Genomic DNA, 21,159 nt, shown 5'->3' with positions numbered 1-21,159 from the left:
TGCCAGAACCGAAATTCCTCCACACGGTGCGGGAGGCTTGCCATAGTCTGTCCGGCCTAACTGCCAGGTCTGCTCTTTGACCTCCCTCACCTCCTGTACCCCAGGGAGAGCTCCCTCAGACTCCATACACACAACACAGATCTGGCTCCACCCTCTGTGCTTTTCCAGGACAATACATCTGCCCAGAATGTTCTGGATCTCCTCTTGTAGCCCCTAGAGAACCCCCTACCCATTCTGAAGGAAGCTGTTCCTAGCTCACTTCCTCTAAGAAACCTTCCACCTTGCCCTAGGTCACATGCACGTGGGCCTCCGCCCTGACTCCCCTGTGTATCTCACTATCTTATCTGATCATCTGACCACCTTACCAGGTCTTGGGCTCCTTGAGGAAAGGAAGCATTCCTCAGCATATCCCTTAATCCTCACCTACAGCAGATCTGCAATATCCAGATTGCAACTGCTCTATTCAGCTCTTCAAGCTTGGAGTGGTGCATGAATGTTACAGACCCAAGACAGCTCCTGCCTGAGTCTGTGCAGCTGGATATGTGCACGGGGCCCTGCAGGATCTAAGATGAAAGGCAGCCAAACTCCCCTTTCCCCCTTCTTGTCCCCAGACACTGAAGCAGAATCAATTGGCTGTCACACAGAAGCCTGGAACTAGAAAAGGCAGAGGAAAACACCTGTCACCACTGTATCCTTCCTTCGTCTGGCAGCCTCAGAAGATCCTCATATTTGCTTTTGAAAGCAATTCACTGCTGCTGGGAATTCCTGGAAGACTTTCTGACAAGACTGCAGATGCCCCAGGTCTGTTGCAGCCTGGTTTCCACTGACTGTGGCAGCTTCTTGTACCTGGAACGCTATCTTCCTATCCCGTCTTCCCAGGGAAAGAGGGTCTGGGATGTCGTGCATTGTTATCCCTGCCCAGGACAGTTTTTCCAGGGTCGTGCACCTGACATAGTCTCCTCCCTTCACCTTTCCCAGGTGCACAGCTATCCAGGAGACCAGTTCCCATAGTGTCCTCAAGTGTCTCTGTAGACCCAAGTTCTCAGAGCACCCCTGAGGCCAGCTGTCAGTGAGACACAGGGAAGACGAGGGTGGGGTAACAATCATGAGGAAAAGGAGGAGCTTGCTGAACCCCAGGATGGTTGGGGTGCTTGCTAGACAGACCACAAGGCAGGGCCTGAAAACCCAATAGGTCAGGCTGAGAAGTTCTCCCATTCATACTCTAATTCCCAACCATAGTGTCCGATCAGGAGAAGCCCTGGTTAGTATTCTAGTATTCTCTGTGCAGCTGCCAGGGCTAAATTTCTTCAAGATGAGAACTTGCAAGGTACTGTAGAGGTTAACATTCGGGTAGTTTAAATGAACCATCAACAGACAGCCGATGAAGAAAAAAGCATGGGCTACATCCTCTGAAACAACCCACAGAGATCACAATGCAGAGTTGGCCCCTGGCATGTATGTGGCGTGTTAGGGTTCACAGGGCACTTTCATACAGGGTGTCTCATTGGCTCACACAGAAATCTTGTGCAAGGTGGTGCATTCCATTTGCAAGTGGGCATCTGAGGCTCCCAAAGCTTAAATGCGGTGCCCACATCATCTCCCCTTACAAGTGATGGAGGACTAGGACTCAAACATTCTCTGGGCCCCCACAAAGAGTCAGTTGTAGGTGGCGAGGTGAGGCCTGCTTCTCACATTTGGTCAGACTGGTAGTATTTTAAAAAACCTGTAGTTGATACCAACTGCAGCCTCTGTGGGCCAGCAGTACCCAGAATCTCCTAGGAGTTGGTCAGGAAAGCCGATTCTTGTTCCCACCCAGCTCTAGTCAATGTGAGTGGGTCTCCAGCAAGACCTGAAGCCTGGCCAGGTGCTTGCAGTTGTACGCTAGGCTCACTTTGGAGAAGCAGCTCAGGCAGACATGGAGAAAAGAAGGTTCCACTTGACTTTGTGGTGATAACTACAGGAAAAGCTGGCTCATCTGTCCAGCTTCTTTCTCTGTGGAACATGTTTCTCCTTGTCTCCTCTTCTCAACTCCTTGCCTACATGCTCTTAGCCAAGAGACACATCACCTCAGCTCACTCTAAATGTCTCTGACATTAATTTGGATAAAAGCTTGATGATGGAAGATGTGATTTCAGCTTCCCTCAATTTCTGAGAATTGAGAATTTAAAGTGTGTTTAAAGTACTCCCAATCTGGGCTGCGACAGAGTCGTGATTTCCTAAGGAAGGCTTGTGATGTTGAAATTTTTCTCTCCCTTGTTGGAGAAAGACTCTCTCTTCATCCCTCCCATGGCATTCATGACCTGATTGACACGTCTAGTAATTGTCTGGTAAACCAGCAGCTGTGCTCAGCCACAAAGAAACACAACTTAGAATCAGAAAGAGTTTTTAAGAGGTGGAGCTAAGTGTTATGATAGCAACCCGGCAAGGTTTTAACTGAACTCACCCATCAAGTTAGAATTATCTCCCACCCCCACATTGTTCCCCAGTCAGCACAGCAGTCACTGGAATTCTTTCATGATTCTCTGGGGACACTTTTTATAGAAAAATAATAGACTGAAACTAAGGTGCTAATGGTTTTCTAAGCGTAACTAATCCCCTTCTGTGACCTCTCATTTTTTTCTGCCTTGCCCTTTTAGCCACCCCTGAGTTTGATTCCCTCTGTGAATTCCCTCCAGAATTTGCTCCAAATCCATGTCAGTAAGGGGGGAGGGGGGCACAGGAAATTGATCATGTGATTCAACTCAAGCTCCATCAGAGCCCCTTCCTCTAGAATTTGTGTTCTGATTATCAAGTTCTTTTAAAGGAGCCAGGCCAAGTTCCTTCTGAATATGAACAAAGCACAACACTTGCACTTCCAACTATAATTGTGGAGGGTGGATTTTCAGCACCATAGCTTACCTAGTGCTGGGGCTGCCCTTGGGGCTGGCAGTGACAGCCTCATCTAGACAGGCAATGGCCATGGCACATGTCTGGGACAGCAGCCAGTGCTACCCGATGCGGGTGTTCGTGGCACTATTTTGGCCTGCATGGTTAAAGGTACAGTGAAGGAGCTTTCTATCTTCTCTTCTAATAATTCTTTCTCAAAGAAGGGTGCATCAGCTCAGCTCGCTTCTGGCATTTCATCACAGGCACCAACATATTAATTTAGCCTGTTAAAAATTTTTTTAAGAGACACATAAAATTTGTGCATATTTATGGGCCAGTTTAAAGAAAGACAAATTTCTCATTACAAGTTAAACACACTTAGGGCTACCGACTCTTAAATACATCATTTACCGAACATTTGCTTTTTGCTGGGACTAGAAGCAGGCCATCACTTTATTCTTGCTGTTGGGACAATCTGGGCCCCTATCAGTGTTTCTAAATCTGTTTGCTTTCCTCTGTTTTTGGCTGCTATTCAGAAGAGGTGCTTAAGTGCCTCTTAGCAATTTCTGGCCGGTCCGCGGGGAATTGCTCTACGTCTCAACACTCCCTGCCCTGCCTGCCTTGTCTCCAGAATTTGCTCCAAATCCATTTCACTAAGGGGGGCACAGGAGGCCGAGCCTGTGACTGACTCCGGAACCAGAGTTCTTTCCTCTAGAATCTGCGTTCTGATTTACAAGTTGTCCTTTTACAGGAGCCAGGCCAAATTGCTTCTGCACGTGAAAACGGCACAACACCTGTACTTCCACCTGTAATTGCACAAGGTGGAGTCCAGAGAGAAATTCTGTTCCAAATCGAGACTTCCATTCCCAGACCTCTTTGCCCCTTGGCCCAGAGATGTTTTTAGTGATCTCTGTCTTCCAAGGGCAACTCCAGAACTCTGCTGAAGTTTGAAGCAGACAGTAAATGGGAAGCGGCAGTTTGAGGGGGTGTTCGGTGGAGTGGGGAGGAGGTGGGAAAGAGGCAGCAGTGGAGGAGTAAGCAGTCTCTCATTGGTGATGTGTGTTCACCTCTGGGACTGATCAAAGAGAAGCTTTCAAGGCCTACTTATCAATTTGGCTGGCATTCTTTCCTGTTTTTTTTTTGTTTTTTTTTTTTTTTTTTTTTTTTGGCGAGGCCTCTTGACACAGCCCGTGGAGGGCCTCCAACTTGGGGCAAACATGCAGGGAACTTAGAGGCACTGATGGGCTCCATGGGTCAACAGAAGCAATGTGAGGCTCCTGGGGAGCCCTTGGGAACCCTGCTGTATACCGAAGTAGGGGATTGAGGTCAGGGTTTCCGGCTTCGTTTCGAAAGGGATGGCACTCCAATGGACTCCGCAGGAATGACCACCACCAACAAAGGACAGACACTACCTTGGTTTCCATCACCACACTTTCTGATCAATCTTCAGCCCCACGCTATCACATCCTTGAAGGAAGGAACGTCATGGGTTAAAGACAGAACCAAAAGGAAGCCCTTTTGGGGAAAATCCCAAGAGGGAGGTAAGCTACAGGAAGCAGCCGAGTCACTCAACTCCAAAGACTCATGGTCTGTACCTCACCCGAGGTGCAAAGTTCTGTTCCCATCTCTACTCTTTCTGAGAACTACAAGCGACCACCTGCCCGCTCCTGTTTCTCGTAATGGAGCTCCGAGGGCTGAGAGGGGCAGGAGGCAGAGAACGGAGGCATTCACCAGCGAGAGCTGAGAGAATTGAGGCCACAGAGAGCAGGTGCATTTGCGGTTATCTCACCGCTTGCTCCCACCGGCCAATGCCAGTGTCTGCCGCCGAGGGGCAGCCCAGAGCAGCATGGGGGCTGGTATAAGGGCCGCCAGCCAGGAGGCGCCTACCTGAATCTCTGCTTCACCGACTGCTTCTCCGCAGACTTGCAGATGTGCCCCGCATAGTACAACGGGAAGAACAGAAAGTTCCAGTTGGTGGCAAACCACGTGAGGGTGAAGGGCGCGTCGAATTTCCTGAAGGTCAGCTTGGCGAGCTGCGTGGAGCCCGCCCAGGAGGAACACACGCACAGCACGACCGCCACACCCCAGAAAATCTTCCTGAGCTGCGCCCGGGGGCACGTCCAGCAACGTTGGCTCGTCCTGCCGCCAGTCTCCGTCCCGGCCGGCGCCTGGGCCTCCGCCGGGCCCGGGGAGTCTCGGGGGCGCTCCTCCCCTAGGGAAGAGAAGGGTGCGGTTAACCGGGCTGCAGACATTCACCTGCCCGTCGTGGCCAGCGGGTGAGCGGTAGCTGGCCACCTGGGGGACAGGGAGAGATGGCAGGCACAGGGGCAGCTTTCGGGAGGGGGCAAACATGTGACATGGAACTCACATGGAAGACGTTTGCATGGAATTTCTTATCCACCAGACCATGGGCTCCCTAAGTATTGTCCCTGGACCCAGCAGCATGAACAGACCGTTTGCCTGCCTCCCCTGGGGAGCGTATTGGAAATGCAGAATCATAGGCCACACCCCTCCATCAGAATTTTAATTCAATAGGGGTGTTTGTGTGGGTGTGTGTTTTCACGGTTCAAATATTTATTTATGATATATGCAAAAATATTAAAAATGTTTTGTAAGTCACTTCTTTTAACTTTTCCCAAAGAAACCTTTTATTTAAGGAATACAAATTTCATACATTTCATAAATACAGCTTTAGGAATATTCTTCCCACCATAGCTGCCCTCCCACCCCCCCTTCCACCTCTCCCCCTCCTTCCTCTTCCTTCCACAGCCCCATTCTCCAGTAAGATTCGTTTTTGATTAACTTGATACACAGATGACCAATTCCATACTAAGTAAAGAATTCAACAGTTTGCATAAGAAAAGCAAAAACAAAAAACTGTTTCTCAACAGTAGAGACACGAGCTGTTCAAGGTCATTGCATCTTGAAGTTAATTTCACTCCCTTTTTTTTTAGAAACTTAATTCACTTTATTTTTTATTTATTTATTTTTTGAAAGGCAGAGTGGACAATGAGAGAGAGAGAGAGACAGAGAGAAAGGTCTTCCTTTTGCCGTTGGTTCACCCTCCAATGGCCGCCACGGCCCGTGCGCTGCAGCCGGCACACCACGCTTCTCCTGGTCTCCCATGCGGGTGCAGGGCCCAAGTACCTGGGCCATCCTCCACTGCACTCCCAGGCCATAGCAGAGAGGTGGCCTGGAAGAGGGGCAACCGGGACAGAATCTGGTGCCCCGACCGGGACTAGAACCCGGTGTGCAGGTGCTGCAGTTGGAGGATTAGCCTATTGAGCCACGGTGATGGCCAGAAACTTAATTCACTTTAAAGAAGCACCCAAGAATGATAAATCTTTTGCAAGCACTTAGACATAACTATAAAACTACTCTTTGAGGACAGAGATCCTAAATGGGGAGTTAGTGCACAGTGACTCCTGTTGTTAACTTAACAATTAACACTATTACGTATGACGTCAGTGATCACCCAAGGCTCTGACATGAGTTGCCAAAGCTAGAGAAGCCTTCTGAACCCACAAACCCACAAACTCCATCAGTATTTAGACAAGGCCATAAGCAAAGTGGAAGTTTTCTCCTACTTTCTGAGAAAAGTACATCCTACTTTGATGACCACTTCTTTCCACTGGGGTCTCGCCCACCAAGGTCCTTCATGTAGGACATTTTTTTGCCACACTGTCTTGGATTTCTATGTCTGAAATGCTCTCGTGGGCATTTCAGCCACCAGAATGCCTTAAGGGCTGATTCTGAGGTCAGAGTGCTACTTAAAGCGATTGTCATTCTATCAATCTGCTGTGTGAACTGCTTCTCATGTTAGAGCATTCACTACTTTTTAATTCTATCTGTTATTATTACCAGACACTCAATCCTATCCATATGATCACTTTAACACTTTAGATGGTATTTTACCACCCAGCCTATGGGGATTTGGGGTCCCATGTCAAGTTTTTTAATTGTAAGTCTGCAGGAATGTATGCAGAACTATACAGCTTTACAGTTACAAACTTCATACACTTCATAATTACAACTTTAGAAACATGGTTATTCTTCCCACCATGCCTGCCCTCACACCCATACTCTCACCCCTCTTCCTCCTAACTCTCTTATTCTCACTTTCATTTTTTACTGAGATCTATTTTCAAGAGACTTTATGCATGTATGTTTAACTCTATGTTACGTAAAGAGTTCAACAAATAGTATTTAAAAAAACAGCTCCTTGGCCAGCGCCGCGGCTCACTAGGCTAATCCTCCGCCTTGCGGCACTGGCACACCGGGTTCTAGTCCTGATCCGGGCACCAGATTCTGTCCCGGTTGCTCCTCTTCCAGGCCAGCTCTCTGCTGTGGCCAGGGAAGTGCAGTGGAGGATGGCCCAAGTCCTTGGGCCCTGCACCCCATGGGAGACCAGCATAAGTACCTGGCTCCTGCCATCGGATCAGTGTGGTGCGCTGGCCGCGGCAGCCATTGGAGGGTGAACCAATGGAAAAGGAAGACTTTTCTCTCTGTCTCTCTCTCTCACTGTCCACTCTGCCTGTCAAAAAAACAAACAAACAAACAAAAACCAAAAAAAAAAAAAACAAAACAAAAACAAAAACAGCTCCTCAACAGTTGAGACAAGGGCTGTTCAAGTCATTGCTTCAGAATGTCAATTTCACTTCTACAGATTGTCTTTTAGGTGCTCTATTAGTTCTCACAGATCAGGGAGAACATATGGTATTTGTCCTTTTGGGACTGGCTTATTTCACTAAGTATGATGTTTTCCAGATTCATCCATTCTGTTGTAAATAACTGCACTTCATTTTTTTGATGACTGTATAGTATTAAATAGTGTACATATCCCATAATTTCTTTATCCAGTCTTCAGTTGATATGCATTTGGATTGATTCCATGTCTTAGCTATTGTTAATTGAGCTGCAATAAACATGGGGGTGCAGATAACTCTTTCATATACTGATTTCAATTCTCTTGGGTAAATTCCCAGGAGTGGGATGACTGTTGTCATACAGTAGGTCTATATTCAGGTTTCTGAGGTATCTGCATACTGTCTTCCATAGTGGCTTTACCAATTTACATTCCCACCAACAGTGGATTGGGGTACCTTTTCCCCCACATCCTTGCCAGTTGACTTCTATATGAAAGCCATCTTAACTGGAGTGAGGTAAAACCTCATTGTGGTTTTGATTTGAATTTCCCTGACAACTAGTGATCCTGAGCATTTTTTCATGTGTCTGTTGGCCATTTAGATTTCCTCTTTTGAAAAATGTCTGTTTAAGTCCTTGGCCCATTTCTTAACTGGGTTGTTTGTTTTGTTGTTGTGGAGTTTCTTGATCTCTTTATATATTCTTGTTATTAAACCTTTACCAGGTGAATAGTTTGCAAATAATTTCTCCCATTTTGTTGGTTGTTTCTTCATTTTCCTGTTTATTTTTCAATTTTATATAATCCCATTTGTTGATTTTGGCTTTCATTGCTTGTGCCTCTGAGGTCTTTTCCAAGAACTCTTTGCCTGTGCCAATGTTTCGCAGGGTTTCCTCATGTTGTCTAATAGTTTGATAGTATTGGGTCATAGATTTAGGTCTTTAATCCATTTTGAGTGGATTTTTGAGTAAGGTGTAAGGTAGGGGTCTTGTTTCACACTTCTGCATGTGCAAATCTAGTTTTCCCATCATTATTTGTTGAAGAGTCTGTCTTTCTCCAGGGATTGATTTTAGCTTCTCTGTCAAAGATAAGTTGGTTGTAAATATTTGGAGTGATTTCTGGTGTTGCTATTCTGTTCCATTCATCTACTCATCTGTTTTTGTACCAATGCCAGGTTGTTTTGATTATAACTGCCCTGTAGTATGTCTTGAAATCTGATATTGTGTCTGGCTTTCTTTCTTTCTTCTTCTTTTTTTTTATAATATAGCTTTAGCTATTTGGGATCTCCTGTGTTTTCATAGGAATTTTAACATCATTTTTTCTGTATCTGAGAAGAATGTCCTTGAATTTTGATTGGTATCACGTTGAATCTGTAAATTGTTTTCAGACCTATGGATATTTTTAGGATATTGATTCTTCCAATCCATGAACATGGAAGATTTTTCCATTTTTTGTATTGTTTGCTATTTCTTTCTTTAATGATTTGTAATTCTCATCATAGAGATCTTTGACATCCTTGGCTAAATTTATTCCAAGGTATTTTTTGTAGCTATTGTGAATGGAATTGATCTTAGAAGTTTTTTCTCAACTGTGTCATTGTCTTTGTATACAAAGGCTGTTGATTTTTGTGTATTGATTTTAAATGCTGCTATTTTTACCAAACTCTTCTATGTGTTCCAATAGTCTATTAGTGGAGTCTTTTGAATCCCCTATATATAGAATCATGTCATCTGCAAATTGGGATAGTTTGACTTCCTCCTTCCCAATTTGTATCCTGTTGACTTCTTTTGCTTGCCTAATGGCTCTGACTAAAACTTCCAGGATTATATTAAATGGCAGTGGTGAGAGTGGGCATCCTTGTTTGGTTCCAGATCTCAGTGGGGATGCTTTCAACTTTTCCCCAATCAATAGGATGCTGGCTGTGGGTTCACCAATGATTGCCTTGATGCGTTTAGAGAATTTCCTTCTATACCCAATTTGCTTAGGGTTTTCATCATGAAAGGGTGTTGTATTTTATCAAATGCTTTCTCTGTATCTATTGAGATAATCATATATTGTTCTTCAGTTTGTTAATGTTATGTATCACATTGATTTGCAAATGTTGAACCATCACTGCATGCCAGGAATAAATCCGATTTGGTCTGGGTGAATGATCTGTATGATATGTTATTGGATTTGATAGGCTAGAATTTTGTTGAGGATTTTTGCATCTATGTTCATCAGGAAAAATGGTCTGTAGTTCTCTTTCTCAGTTGCATCTTTTTCAGGTTTAGGAATTAAGGTGATGTTGGCTTCATAGAAAGCATTCCCTCCCTTTCAATTGTTTTGAGTAACTTGAGAAGAATTGATAAGTAATGACTTTGCCTTGACATTTTTCAGTAAATATTTGTATTTTTTTTAACCTTGGATTTCCTTTGTTCTTTTACTGGGAGATTTTCTTCCATTACCTTTTTTCGTAGTGATGACCATGTTTCTGTGTTTCTGTGTGCAGCACATCCTTAAGTATTTGTTGCAATGCTGGATGGGTGGTGACAAAGTCTTTGAATTTCTCTTTGTATTGGAAGGTCTTTATTTCATCTTCATTTATAAATGAGAGCTTTGTAGGGTACAATATTCTTGGTTGAAAGTTTTTTTCTTAAGATTTGGAATATATCTTGCCATTCTCTTAGATTGTAGGGTTTTTGATGAGAAGTCCACTGTGAGTCCAATTGGAGATCCTCTAAAAATAATCTGGCATTTCTCTCTTGTACATTTTAGAATTTTTTCTTTATGTTTTACTCTGGAGAGTTTGATTACAATGTGTCGTGGTGACAATCTTTTCTGGTCATCTCTATTAGGATTTCTATGTGCTTCCTGTACTTGGATGTCCCTTTCTTCAAATTTGGGAAGTTTCTGGTATTAGTTCACTAAAAAGGCCTTCTAATCCTATCTCTCTTCCATGGCATCAGGAACTCCTTTAACCTGTATGTTGGGTCGTTTGATAGTATCCTGTAGATTCCCAACAGTATTTAGATTTCTAATTTTGTTTTTTTGTCTGACTGTATAATTTCCTGTGATTTGTCTTCTAAATCTGATATTCTTTCCTCTGCTTAACAGATTCTGTTGTTCAGGTTTCCACTGCATTTTTTATTTGTTCTATTGAATTCTTCATTTCCAATATTTCATTTTGTTTTCTCTTTAAGATCTCAATTACATGGGAGAAATCTCCTTTCATGGCATGTACAGATTTATTAGTTTGTGCATTTGCTTCTGATTACTTCTAAGTAATCCTACAATCAATTTGTTGAATTCCACTTCTGCCATTTCTTAAATTCCTTCATTTCACAGTCTAGTATTGAAGTATTGTATTCTTTGGGGGGCATCATGTTGTGTTCCTTATTCTTGTTTCTTGAGTTGGTGCGTGTATTATTTGACATTTGTGGAGATACTCGTTGGTTTCTTCTTTGTGTTTTGTGTGTGTGTGTGTGTGTTTTGCTGTGGTGGCTTTTATCTTTAGACTATGTCTGTGTGGATTAGTGGAGTGTCTACTTGCAGTGGATACCTAGAGGTGTGTGGTCGCTGTCACCAGGGAGCTCTGTTCAGTGCTCTAGGGTGAAGGGAATGTTGAGGTGACAGCCAGGTTGGGCGAGGTAAATCTCCTCTTTTTTTTTATAATCAGATGGGAGGTTTATTTTGCTCCATTGGCTACCATAGACTCAGCTCATTTGCTCTCCTCAAAGAAGACCAGTGGCTGGGCACTAGCTCCAGTGGGTTTAATATTCATCCATGCTTCCACAAGGACCACACAAAGGATCTGTGCAGTCGTCAGTGTAAGAAGATTCCCTGGCGATGTCCCTCATTAAGGAACCAGGGATCCCTGAACGTGTGGAGCCTCCCACAGTGACTGCACAAAGTCCCAGCCACACCCTGAGCCTTCCCACGCAGCCTCAGTGCTTTCACAGTTCTGCAGTCTCACTGTTTTCACAGTGCCAGCACACAAGCCTTCCACAGTCACAAGCACCCAGGCCCCTGTCAGTTCTCCCTGCCAGACTTAGGAGTCTCCACTCAGCTGGTTCCTGAGTGCAAACGTGAGCTAACGCAGCTGGTATGTATGTCCAAAATGGCACTTGCTCTATTGGCTTGTTCCAGGGCGCTGTTGGAGGGTGATCAGGGCAAGATAAACGTGCCCTCCATTTTTTTCTCCTCTAGTTTGGCAGGTACACTGTCTCCCACAGGATTCCAAGCCGGATTCCCTCAAGGCTTTTCCTGCAACTTTATCGCCAGTGGCTTGGGCTGGGTGCAGTCTGGTCTCACCTCACTCTCCAAAACTGGTGCTGAGGCTGTCTGTTGGGGGTCCTGAGTTGTGCATGTCCACAACCTCTATGCAGATCCACTGTGTCCCTCTAATTTGTGTGGATTTTCCTCTGCCATTTTCTCCCTAACTCTTCCCTGATACTGCACTCTCTCCACTTTTTTTAGAATTGTCTTCTCCTAGACTAGAGCAGTAGGCTCCCTCCCTACTCTGCCATCTTAATCCTGCAAGTCCGAGTGTGTGTTTGAAGCATTCCCCCAGAACATACAGCCTGGCTGAACTGTTTGCACTCTGGTTTATGTCTGCTTGCACACACTGAGCTGCTTCTGGGCACAGGACAGGCTAAAAACTTGGGATTCCTATTGGAGGAGGTCACAGGCCATGGCCTCTGAAAGGTCCCAGCAGCTGATACAAATTCCCCCCTGCCTGTTACTAAATGGCATGGAGACCAAGACACTCTTGTTTCACATATACAGCAGAAAATGGACTTCCTCTGCATTTTTCTGTTTGCTTTCCTGGCTTCCTGCTGATGGCCTCCAGGCCCACTTTGCAGCTTTGCTTACAAGTCACAAGGTCAACAGCTGGGTGTGAAAGGCCACAGACAGGGACACACCACTGGGATGGGGGACAGGGGGAGTGGGAGGGGGCAGATTTCTGGAAGCCAGGCTGCAGCTCATGGCAGGCTGGCCTTTCCATTCATGATTGTGGCCATACCAGTCACCTGGTGTAACTATCTACAGATGTAGATGTCCAGAAGGTCTCACACTTGCCTTTGATGTTTTCTGCCTGGTACTGAGCTACAGGGGGGTGCCCAAGAGGCCACCTTCACTGTTGGAATACAGACAAGAAGTACCGAGTCTATTGGGACCAAATGTACTCGCTCTATATTGTTCAAACTTAGTAATAATCTAAGAACTTTAATACCACCAAGTCGAGCTTTGTATGCCATACTTTCTGAAACATTATAATTCTATGAGGCAAAATCTTGATTCCACGTGGGCTGGTACACAGGTGTTAGCTAATCCCATCATTTAGTGCTAGTGGCTGCAGCTGCCTTAGAGAAAGGTGAACCTAAGCAAGGAGAGAGAAAAGTGCTTTAATGTCTCAAATCCTGTTTGGCAGCATCTCTATTGGGCTTCATTACCTACTTTATTAATACTTCATCTCTTTGTTCTCCGCCTGTTCATGCATGGACAAATCCTGGTTGGAAAGCCCTGGAAATCCAAATGTGTGGCTACTCTCTGAGCTTCTGCCAGGTTGTCTGTTCCTGCCTGGGCTGCGGGGAAGGGAGAAGCGCAGGACAGTGAAAAGGGAGCCAGAGTCCCATGCTTATGCTGCAGGCCCTCCCACCTGGACTTTTGGACTTTTCTCCCAGTGAATTTCCACAACTCAGGGAAAATTCAATTTCAGATGGAAGCAGGTACATTTCAATTTACATGCTGATTTACCTGCCATGTCGGATTTGCCTCTACCGCCTTTCATGAATGGGATAATTTACAAGGTGTCTTCAGGGAAGGAGGCATCGCTATCAAAAACTCACACTGAAAAAGATGACAGTGGATTTGAAAAAAAAAATCCATGCAGAAATAAAATAGAGCTCCCCAACAATAACTTCCAGTTGAAGAATGGACTTTGGGGGAGGCTGAATCTATTCCAGCTCACAGCATGTTCTTCATTTAATGTTTTCATTACAGCAATTTGGGCTTTAAAGCTCAGAGGAGAACTAAGCAATGATGCCACATGGCTTCTACAATGGAAGAGAAAATCACCCAATTATGTAATTTTGTACTGGTACGATGCTTCTAGGCATGTGGAGGAAAGAAGTTACTCCTTTACTTTGTGATCTGAATCCTCTAATGAAGGGAACATTAATAATACACAAAAGATAAAGAACATTCAAAATAAAACTCAATATTCTATTATTTAAAATCAACAACATATAAGAGAGAGAACATCTTCCAAAGCATAATGCAGGTAACAGGCATCATAAGAAAAAGGGATTACATGACCAGATAAGTTTGGAAACCACCAAGCAGAACAGACAAGATCCTCTTTTGTAGGAACATTTAGGACCAAGGGACAACGTGGATTTCTGAGATGCTGCTATAGAATTTATGCTGCCCAGCTTATTAAAATATGCAAATAGATAAACAGATATGTTAATATTATTTAGATATATGTGTATATGAAATTATTTAAACATAGTTGAGACTAATGTATGCTGGAACACACTTTGGGAAACACTGGCATAGGCCTAATATAGGATAATAGACAAACCTAATTCTATCACAAACCACCTATTTAACTCTACTAAGCTTCATATAATTCTGATCACTTATCAGTTCCACTATATTGGCAGGCACCATGGCTCACTTGGCTAATCCTCCGCCAGCGGCGCCAACATCCTCGGTTCTAGTCCCGGTTGGGGTGCCGGTTCTATCCCGGTTGCTCCTCTTCCAGTCCAGCTCTCTGCTGTGGCCTGGGAAGGCAGTGGAGGATGGCCCAAGTGCTTGGGCCCTGCACTCGCATGGGAGACCAGGAGAAGCACCTGGCTCCTGGCTTCAGATTGGCATAGCGCGCCGGTGAAGCAGCCATTTGGGGGGTGAACCAATGGAAGGAAGACCTTTCTCTCTGTCTCTTTCTCTCACTGTCTGACTCTGCCTGTAAAAAAAAATTCACTATATCATTCATTCTCAACACTTCATGATACCTCCTAGCTCACATAAAAGTATTCTTTATAACTACATTACAAAAGTACTGAGTAGCAAAAAGAGAAAGCAATCTATAACACTCAGCACTCAAGCCATCACCGTTGGCACTCTGCTGCTGCATTTTCTTTAATCTTTGGTATCTGTGCGGCACATACACGTACACATACAGCTCTCAAACAGAATCCAGGGACACACAAACCCACTCCCGCAGCAAATCTGGGATCATACTGTGTTTCGTCATGCATTTATTTAACGTACTATGCAGAGGCATAGACTTTGCAAACCTTAAGGGCTACGCACAGTGCACAGCACCCCATGAGCATCTCAATCAGCCAGGATTTCGCTGTGAAGCATCTGCCATGTGCCAAGAGCTCTGTGTGGTCTATAAACAAATGCAAATACTATCACTGTTCTTCAGACATGCAGTCTACTTGAGAGTGACAAAACAGACCCAGGGAGGAGTTACAGGACAGGCACGTGCAAAAATGAAGAGATGTGGATTATATCACAGGCATTCTGAAGGAGGCATGACCAGTGTGCGCTGGGGTAACAGAAGAATCACAGAAGGCAGAAGCCTGGCTTGGCCTTGGAGGGTAGAAAGGTTCTGAGTGAAAGGAAGGACAAAGTTCAGGGTCACAAATGCACATGATCTGCCTGGCGGGGGTGGCGGTGGTGCCGAAAAAGATGGTGAGATCTTAATTCATTGTCATCTTGCTCAGTCTTGCTTTGGTGGACTTGCTGCAGAAAGAAGTGACTGCTAGGTTTCCCAAAGGCACTAGGGCAAATTCCAACATCCACTGACCAACTGTATTAAGGAAGTGCAAACCCATGTTTATACCAAGTGAATACAATCAGTTGACAAATACATGTTGAGCCACAACAATTCTCATTAGCAAATGCACTTCTTCCCCACTACTGAAACACATAAAAGTCATCCTGCACTCTGTACCATTTTCAGGTACATAAGAGCTGTACTATTTATGCTAAAGCAGGTTTCAGAGAGAAGCCGTTACAAGGAGGGCAGTATTCCTTCTCAGAAGCTTTTCAAATCTTCGCCCAGTGCAGGCAACTTTCACTTACTACCTGCCTCCACCAAAATGGCAAGTCCAGCGATGCCGCTGTGTTTGATTTCACTCTTTTTCAGAGCTGAAAGAGGCAGTGCAGTTAACTTAAAAAAATCAATGCTGCATTAGTGTCGTGCTATTTCCCTCCCCGGCCGGTGACCCTCACCCCCACCCTCACCCTTACTCTCCAGCGTCTCCTCCCTGTTAACAATTCCTCTGTTTATGGTCTTCCTGTACCTTACATTTTAATCTGGGAGCAATGCAGAGACTACGGTTGTACTGTCAGATGCTGCAATGGTGGAGTCTTGCAAGCATCTCCGTGTCACTGTGTCGCCTCTGCATGCTCTGTGTACACTATTTAATTCACCCAGAAATGTTGGGGGACAGGTGACTCCAGTTCTGTTGCTGGAGGAGCTCCCGTTGGGCTTTGTGGGGAAAGGGCTGTGTGATGTGGGGTGTGTGTGTGTGTGTGTGTGTAGGGGAGGTTCTCTCTCATGCATAATAGATATACCACAGCATGGTGATATGTAAACATGTCTGTGCATTAGCTTCCAATTCTAAGATCTAGGCAATTTTTTACAGCTATATTGAAATAAAATTTTATATTGTAAAACTGTCATTTTAAATGTACAAGTCAGTTTTTTTTTTTTTGCAAATTAATAGACTTGTGAAACTATCACCATGATACATTTCAGAACATTTCTATTACTGCCAAAGGAGTCCTTGTGCCCAGTTACTGTCACTTCCTAGTCCCATTCTCTACTTCAGGCAACCAAAAGGATGATTTCTGTCTATATGTTTGCTACCCTGGACATTTCATGTAGAAATGTAGATTTCTGTTTCTGACTTCTTTCATTTAGCATAATGCCTGTGGGCTCATCTGTGTGGTAGCATGAACCTGCAGTTCATTCTGTGCAGGCTGAATAGTACTCTATTGTGCAGACTTTACTGACCCATTCATCTATCGAAGGACTGGTAGGTTGCTTCCAGGTCTTGCTACTCTGAAGAACACTGCTATGAACATTCACATGGAAGGCTTAGTGTGGATGTATGTTTGTATTTCTCCTGGGTGGTCTAAGTAAGTTTTCAGGCCATTCTCTCAATAAATCTTCATTGACCACCTACCTTGGGATGCAAGACAGATACAGTTCTTCCCTAGCAGAGCTTGTTTTGTCCAAGTATCTGTGCTTGAGGTACCCATATCTTAGAGGGTTAAGTGCCTCTCATTCTGTCCTAACAGGGACACTTCCTCGCTGCCAATCAGATTCCTCACCTCTGCCCCCCCTCTTTTTTTTCTGGACTGTTCAGGGAAATACAGTGCCTGATGAATAATATCTCATTTTGTTAAAGATTTAATCATTTATTTGAAAGAGTGAGACAGAGAAAGAAAGAGAGAGGAATTAATTAATCTCCCAAATGGTTGCAATCACCAGGGTTGGGCCAGGTCAAAACCAGGAGCGAGGAACTCCATCTGGGTCCCCAACATGGATGACAGGGGCCCAAGCACTTGAGCTATCTTCCACTACATTCCCAGGCGGGCTAGCATGAAGCTGCACCAGAAATGGAGAAGCTGGGATTCAAATTGGCTCTCTGATATGGAATGTAAGCAACAGCAAATCTGCCATACCATAATACCAGTCCCACAACTGCCCGTTATGTGGTCACTGATGGACACATGAGCTCAGGGTCTGACCACCAAACTAAATAATGAGGAGCTTGAAAGAACACTTTTGTTTATGGCTGTTTCAAGTACAACTTATCTCTGCCAAAATGCATTTCAGGCTTTGTTATCTCATCTACTCATGGAATACATGCTCAATGCATTTATGTGTTACTGGCTATTTTTTTAAAAGCAGTAGTAGAAAAGAAAGAAATAGGCTTGCATAAGGAGCTGTCACATGTATAAGGCCACCACATGCCCTGTTTTTCCCAAAGTGATCCTTACTTCCATATCCCAATGTCTCATGCCCACTTGTACTTACTTGCAAGACCATCTGTGTGGATTCCTGGACTTTGAGTCAGAAAATACTCCCACTATTCATCTATGGCTGAGGGCCCAGCCACTCCTAACTAATGCTGGTCCTAGGGAAAGAATGGAATTCACGGATAAGTGAAACTGGATGCCGACCCTGGGTAAAGCATAAGGAAAGGGCATAGGAAAATAAAGGGACAAGCGCTGGTTAATCACCTGGTCTAGACAGCACGTACTTTTTCACCTGCCCTTATGCTGGTGGTCAGTATGATTAGTTGGGCAGCTGGGACTGAGAGTCACTGTCCCAAGGTCACACAGGTCAGTGGGCTGGACTGCTGAGATGCAGTACCAACCTGGGCCTGTCTGATTCCAAAGCAGCAACAGGAAAAGATGGTGCCATTGTTCGCTCCTGATCAGGGCCATGGCGCTGCCCACATCAGTTGGAACTGCCCATCATGAAGCAGTACTTCAGATTCGCAGAGGACAGATTCGCAGACCACATTTCTTAACCTAGAAGAGCCAGAGCGTGTACAGGACTCTAGCTAGGGTTTGCTATCCTGAAATGTATTATGGAACTGAAGGAATGTGTTCCTGCAAATGTTGGGTCCCTAACATCCAGGGTGGCTATTTGGAGATGGGCATCTAAGGAAGGTAATTATGGTAAAATGAAGTCACAAGTTTGGGATCTAATCTGAAAGGATTTGTCACCTTATAAGACGGAATGAATTCACTTTTCCCTTATACCCCACTCTCCACCCTATGCAAAGAAGGGGCCAGATGAAGACACAGCGTGAAGGCAGCCGTCTGCCAACCAGGAAAAGAGCCTTCCCCAGACCCTGAGCACCTTGATCTCAGACCTCCAACCTCTAGACTGAGAAAATACACTCATGTATTTTTAACCACGCCGACTATGATTCGTCATCCCGGCAGCCTGTGCGGACTGACGCAAGGTTGCAGCGGCGGGGGCGCCATGACTGTGAAGGCATGAGGCACCGCTAGGAGGCGCCACTGTGCGGGGTGTGGATGACAAGCCGCAGATGGCAGAAAGCTTATTCTGAAGACCTATTAGGAGAAGAAATAATCACACAGGATTAGAAATAGTAGATACCAGCTCACACTTGTGGGCCTCTTGAGAACGGCTTCGACCTTTGCTGGAATCAGAGGGTAGAGACAGGGGAAAGTGTGGCAGCTGCTTTTGGGGATGAAGTGGGGGTGGTGCAGCTTTCTTGTGATCCCCCTGCAGTTCTCCCATGGGGCAGTCTGAGAGCTGCTGTGAGCCGGCCTCGATCCGGCCTCGAGCCCACCGTCAGGGCCATTTCAGGGCCCTGGAATTTCCACTTCACTCCCACACGTCCCAGTAACATCACCTGCTGCACTGGAGCTAAGGCGAATTACGACTCGTGAGGAACTGACTGGGTCCGGATAAGCTTTAAGTAATCCTGTTTGTACTTTGGGGGACGGGCCCACGTCTGTTCTCAGGAGGGAACAGAACACCGTGTGTCAACATTTGGTCCGGAAACATGGGAGCTTAAGGGATCCCTGTTAATCCGCCTGCTCTGCTAGTTGTGGCCTGTGCGGCCTCTTGGAATTTCAGCCTGCTCCCGCCCTGTGCACATTATGCTTTCCAACACACAGCAGGCGCTCACATAGCTGATGGCCTTGGCCACTGCATGATGTGTCCTGCAGAAAAACAGTGTTTGTTTCATTCTTTCTTTGAAAGGCAGAGTTATAGAGAGGTGGAGGCAGACATACACACACACACACACACACAGACATCTTCCATCTGCTGGTTTACTCCCCAGATGGCTGCAATGACTGGAGCTGAGCTGATCCTAAACCAGGAGCCAGGAGCTTCCTCCAGGTTTCCCACGCAGGTACAGGGACCCAAGCACGTGGGCCATCTTCCACTGCTTTCCCAGGCCATAGCAGAGAGCTGGATGGAAAGTGGAGCAGCTGGGATCCGAACCGGTGCCCATGTGGGATGCCAACACTGGAGGCAGTGGCTTTACCCGCTAGGTCATGGCGACAGCCCCCCAAAACAGTGTTTTCTAAATATATGCGCCAGTTCTCAGCCATCGCTGTAAATTTAGAAGTCAGGATTGAACTCACTCTCAAGAACCAAGGTAGCACTGATCTTAAGGTGTTGCATATGATCCCCTGCCTTCATTTCCCACTCAAGGGTATGAATTTTCAGCAATGGAGGGTAGCATTGCAGAGCTCATCCCTGGGCATTGAGGCTGTAACATAAAAACACCTCGGGTGATTACTGATGCCATAAATAAGAGTGCCAATTGTTAAATCAACAACAGGAGTCACTGTGCACCTGCTCCTCATGTAGGATCTCTGTCCTTAATGTGTTGTACTATGTGAATTAACGGTATAACTGGTACTCAAACAGTACTTTATACTTTGTGTTTCTGTGTGGGTGCAAACTGTTGAAATCTTTACTTAGTATATACTAAATTGATCTTCTGTATATAAAGATAATTGAAAATGAATCTTGATGTGAATGGAATGGGAGAGGGAGGGGGAAATGGGATGGTTGCGGGTGGGAGGGAGGTTATGGGGGGAAAATCCGCTATAATCCAAAAGTTGTACTTTGGAAATTTATATTTATTAAATAAAAGTTAAAAAAAAACACCTGGGGTTGGGTATTGTGGTGCAGAGGGTTGAGTTGCTGTCTGGGACCCTGGCAACTCATGTGGGCACCAGTTTGAGTCCTGGCTGCTCCACTTCAGAGCCACCTCTTTGCTGGTGCACCTGGGAGGGCAGTAGAGGATGACCTTAGTGCTTGATATCCTGCACCCATGAAGACCCAGATGGATTTCCAGGATCCTGACTTCAGCCTGGCCCAGCCCCAGCTGTTGTGGCCATCTGCGGGGTGAACCAGTGGATGGAAGATCTCTCTCTCTCTCCTTGTTATATTTTTATCCCTCTCTTTATAACTCTACCTTTCAAATAAATATTTAAAAAAAGGAGGTGGCTGGCACTGTGGCGCAGCGAGTTAAAGCCCTGGCCTGAAGCACTGGCATCCCATATGGACGCTGGTTCTAGTCCCTGCTGCTCCACTTCCCATCCAGCTCTCTTCTATGGCCTGGGATAGCAGTAGAAGATGGTCCAAGTCCTTGGGCCCCTCCACCATGTGGGAAACCCAGAGGAAGCCTCTGGCTCCTGGCTTCGGATCGGTATAGCCCCGGCCATTGTGGCCATCTAGGGAGTGAACTAGCGGATGGAAGACCTGTCTCTCTCTCTCTCTCTCTCTGTCTCTACCTCTCTCTGTAACTCTGTCTTTCAAATAAATAAATAAATAAACATCCAGGGCCATCCCCAAGTCTAGCTTGCATGTTGCATTGCATCTTATTGAGGCTTTACTGCATCTTTGTTTGCATCACCTCATCACCTGGGGTCCATCCAGAGTGCAGTGGCTTCTGGCTGCTAAGATTCGTGGAGCAAGTTTTATCCATGTAGCAGTTCTTTTCATCTCCTGATCAAATACCAAACCTCACTCCCTGCCTGAAATCAGGATTCTTGTCTAGTTTACAGAAATGCTGGCTGCTCTCAAAAGATATTCACATCTTACAATTTGGGACATGCTCAATTGGACTTGCCCCAAA

At 45.4% G+C, this 21,159-nt stretch overlaps 1 protein-coding gene across 5 annotated transcripts in view; it reads right to left on the bottom strand.

The window, feature by feature from the left end:
* The window catches only part of SLC35F3 (solute carrier family 35 member F3), a 425,020-nt gene that overhangs the window by 88,051 nt on the left and 315,810 nt on the right, over positions 1 to 21,159 (bottom strand). For all 5 annotated transcript variants that reach the window (XM_051820732.2, XM_070055540.1, XM_070055542.1 and 2 more), the window contains one exon: positions 4,753 to 5,077. In XM_051820732.2, coding sequence (XP_051676692.1) covers positions 4,753 to 5,077 — 325 coding nt within the window. The remainder of the gene's footprint in view (positions 1 to 4,752; positions 5,078 to 21,159) is intronic.

Source organism: Oryctolagus cuniculus, chromosome 13 (assembly GCF_964237555.1).
Source record: "Oryctolagus cuniculus chromosome 13, mOryCun1.1, whole genome shotgun sequence".
Taxonomy (NCBI): domain Eukaryota; kingdom Metazoa; phylum Chordata; class Mammalia; order Lagomorpha; family Leporidae; genus Oryctolagus; species Oryctolagus cuniculus.
This window is presented reverse-complemented; position numbering and strand designations above follow the sequence as displayed.